Source organism: Octopus bimaculoides, chromosome 20, assembly GCF_001194135.2.
Source record: "Octopus bimaculoides isolate UCB-OBI-ISO-001 chromosome 20, ASM119413v2, whole genome shotgun sequence".
In the NCBI taxonomy this organism is placed as follows: Eukaryota; Metazoa; Mollusca; class Cephalopoda; order Octopoda; family Octopodidae; genus Octopus; species Octopus bimaculoides.
Window position 1 is genome coordinate 44051360 of NC_069000.1, and position 2558 is coordinate 44053917.

The window sequence follows — 2558 nt, forward strand, 5'->3', positions numbered from 1 at the left end:
TATATATATATATATATATATATATATATATATATATGTAGGTAGGTACAAGGCATGAGATTGTGGAGGGGAGGCTAGTTGATTATGCCGAGCCCCATGCTCAAATGGACCTTAATTTTATTGACCCTAAAAGGATAAAAGGCAAAATTGACCTCAGCAGAATTTGAACAAGAATAATAATTCTTTGTACAATAGGCACAAAACCAGAAATCTGGTGAGAGACTGGAAACATGCACCAATGGAGAGATCAGAAACTGTCTTAGTGACAAGAACACCAGCATCTCTCTCTCAAAATATAATGCCATTCTAAAAATAAACATTCACATCATCAAAATTTAAAAAGCTATTATGTAATCCATAATTAATTCAAAACAAAGTGAATCAATAACCTCTGCGTTTGACAGAGAAATCTGAATGCTAAAAGGTTAAGGAATCTTAACAAGCACAACATTTCTTCTCACCTGACTCAAAGAGTTCCTCCTCTAATTGCTTCACATCTGTCTCCAAATATCTAATCTCCTGTTTCAGTTTTTCAATCTTTTTCTTCTTCTTCCCATTCTCTTCATTAAGGGCAATGAGCTGCTGCTCCTCTTCACATCTTTGGCATTTTGTTAGGGAAGACAACAAGTTTTAAAGAGGTAAACACAGAGACCCTTTATGATTGAGAGGGCTGTTATAAATGGCACCAAATCTACCTCAAATCATATCCTACTGTGTTAAGAACACATTGGATAATGTAGCCCTAGATACATTATTTCCATAAAAACAAAATATGTATATACTTTAAGCATGACACACAGCTTGCTATTTTTAACTAATACTGCTTGTCACTCACAACAATCAGTGAAGATGTTTAACATATCACAAGAAGGGGTTTCAGAAAAGGATACAGACTTAAGTTCCCTCGTATCTTACTCAGCTTTCTGAAAATAGCAAAAAAAAAACAATCATATATTACAATACAAGATGATGGTGATGATGATGGTGGTGATGACGATGATGATAGTGGTAGTGATGATAGTGAGGAAGATGCTGATGATGATGACGACAACGATGAGGGTGATGATGATGATGGTGATGATGATGACAACAACAATAATGATACACTGATACAGTCAGACAAGTCCCCTCATCTTAGTTGTTAAAGCCACAACATCACCAGACATAACAGGCACCCAATGAAGGCCAGAGGGTCCGACAGCCAAAACATGGCAACTCCATTCGCTGAGACGAGGACATTAGTGACAATTTAACAGTTTGTTGTATGAGAAGAACCATAAACAAAATTATCAAGAAATTCCCCGACTTACCTGGTGGAAGCAACGTTTTCAATAACATATTTCCACACCTTTGCATTATTCCCTCCCATCGTTAACCTGGAGAAGAAAGACAAAAAAAAAAAAAGCATTTTAACATCCATCATTATTCTACAACAACAACAGTAGCAGTAGTATTAGTAGCAGTACAGCAATAGTAGTAGTAGTAGTAGCAACAACAGCAGTATTATTATTATTATTAGTAGTAGTAGCAGCAGCAGTACAGCAGCAACAGTAGTAGTAGTAGTAGTAGTAGCAGCAGCAGCAACAGTAGTAGTAGTAGTAGTAGTTGTTGCAGCAGTAGTAGTAGTAGGAGGAGGAGGAGGGCATGCACTGTAATAGGGCGTCGCTGCATCCACCATTTGTTGTTGATTCCTTACTCCTGGTAAATGACGCCTCTGTACCATTCAGGTGACAATCCTCCAACCTAAGGGTCTGTTTGGGTAGGCATTGCTGGCGAGTGTTTTATGAGGTCAGAGTGTAAATCCCACCTTGCTAGTGTCACATCAAAAGCATCCTGTAACACTCTATTAAGTGGTTGGCATTTGGAAGGGCAACCGACCATAGAAACCATGCCAAAACAAACAACGGAAACTGGTGGGGCTCCCAGCCTTACCAACCCATGTCAGCATGGAAAACAGACGTTAAATGGTAATGACACACACATGTGCACATACAACAGGTTTTGTACAGTTTCCATCAACCAAATTTACTGACAAGGTATCGTGTATCTAGACAATCAAAGATTAAGTCAAAACAACAACAACAAGAACTTGAAAAACTGGAATATTATTTGAGGAACTCACGTTCTGAAGTTTTCAATGGTTGGCATGCGTGGGCAAGACGGTGGAGGACGAAACTGCATTTCTTTCGTTGCCCACTCGTAGAGGCGATAGGGTAGATCTCCAGGTTTAGTCATTTTTAAAACAATTATTATTATTATGTGGCAAGAAATTCTGAAAAAAAACAAAAAAAAAACAACTTGATTTTAAAACTATGAAATGCAAGCGTGACTGTCGTCAGCATCGTTTTAATGATTCCCTTCGTGAAATCATTCATCGACTCACTTTATGAAAATTTCTAAAATTAAATTAATATGTATAATTAATAAAATAGAAAAGTTTCTTGGTTTAAAAACAGTATTTCCTTTGTGTCATTACTACTTTTTTAATAACAAATATTCAAAGAAATTTAATGGAAAATATTTAACGAAATTGATAAAGAACAATAAAAATTTCGCTC

General features: G+C 36.6%; 1 protein-coding gene across 1 annotated transcript in view; it reads right to left on the reverse strand.

Moving 5' to 3' along the window:
* Positions 1-2558, reverse strand: part of LOC106870314 (HAUS augmin-like complex subunit 5) — a 15450-nt gene that overhangs the window by 10018 nt on the left and 2874 nt on the right. The window contains exons 2-5 of the mRNA XM_014916339.2: positions 2123-2272; positions 1311-1376; positions 891-923; positions 462-598 (exon numbers count right to left, since the gene is read on the reverse strand). Coding sequence (XP_014771825.1) covers positions 462-598; positions 891-923; positions 1311-1376; positions 2123-2235 — 349 coding nt within the window. The 5' untranslated portion in view covers positions 2236-2272. The remainder of the gene's footprint in view (positions 1-461; positions 599-890; positions 924-1310; positions 1377-2122; positions 2273-2558) is intronic.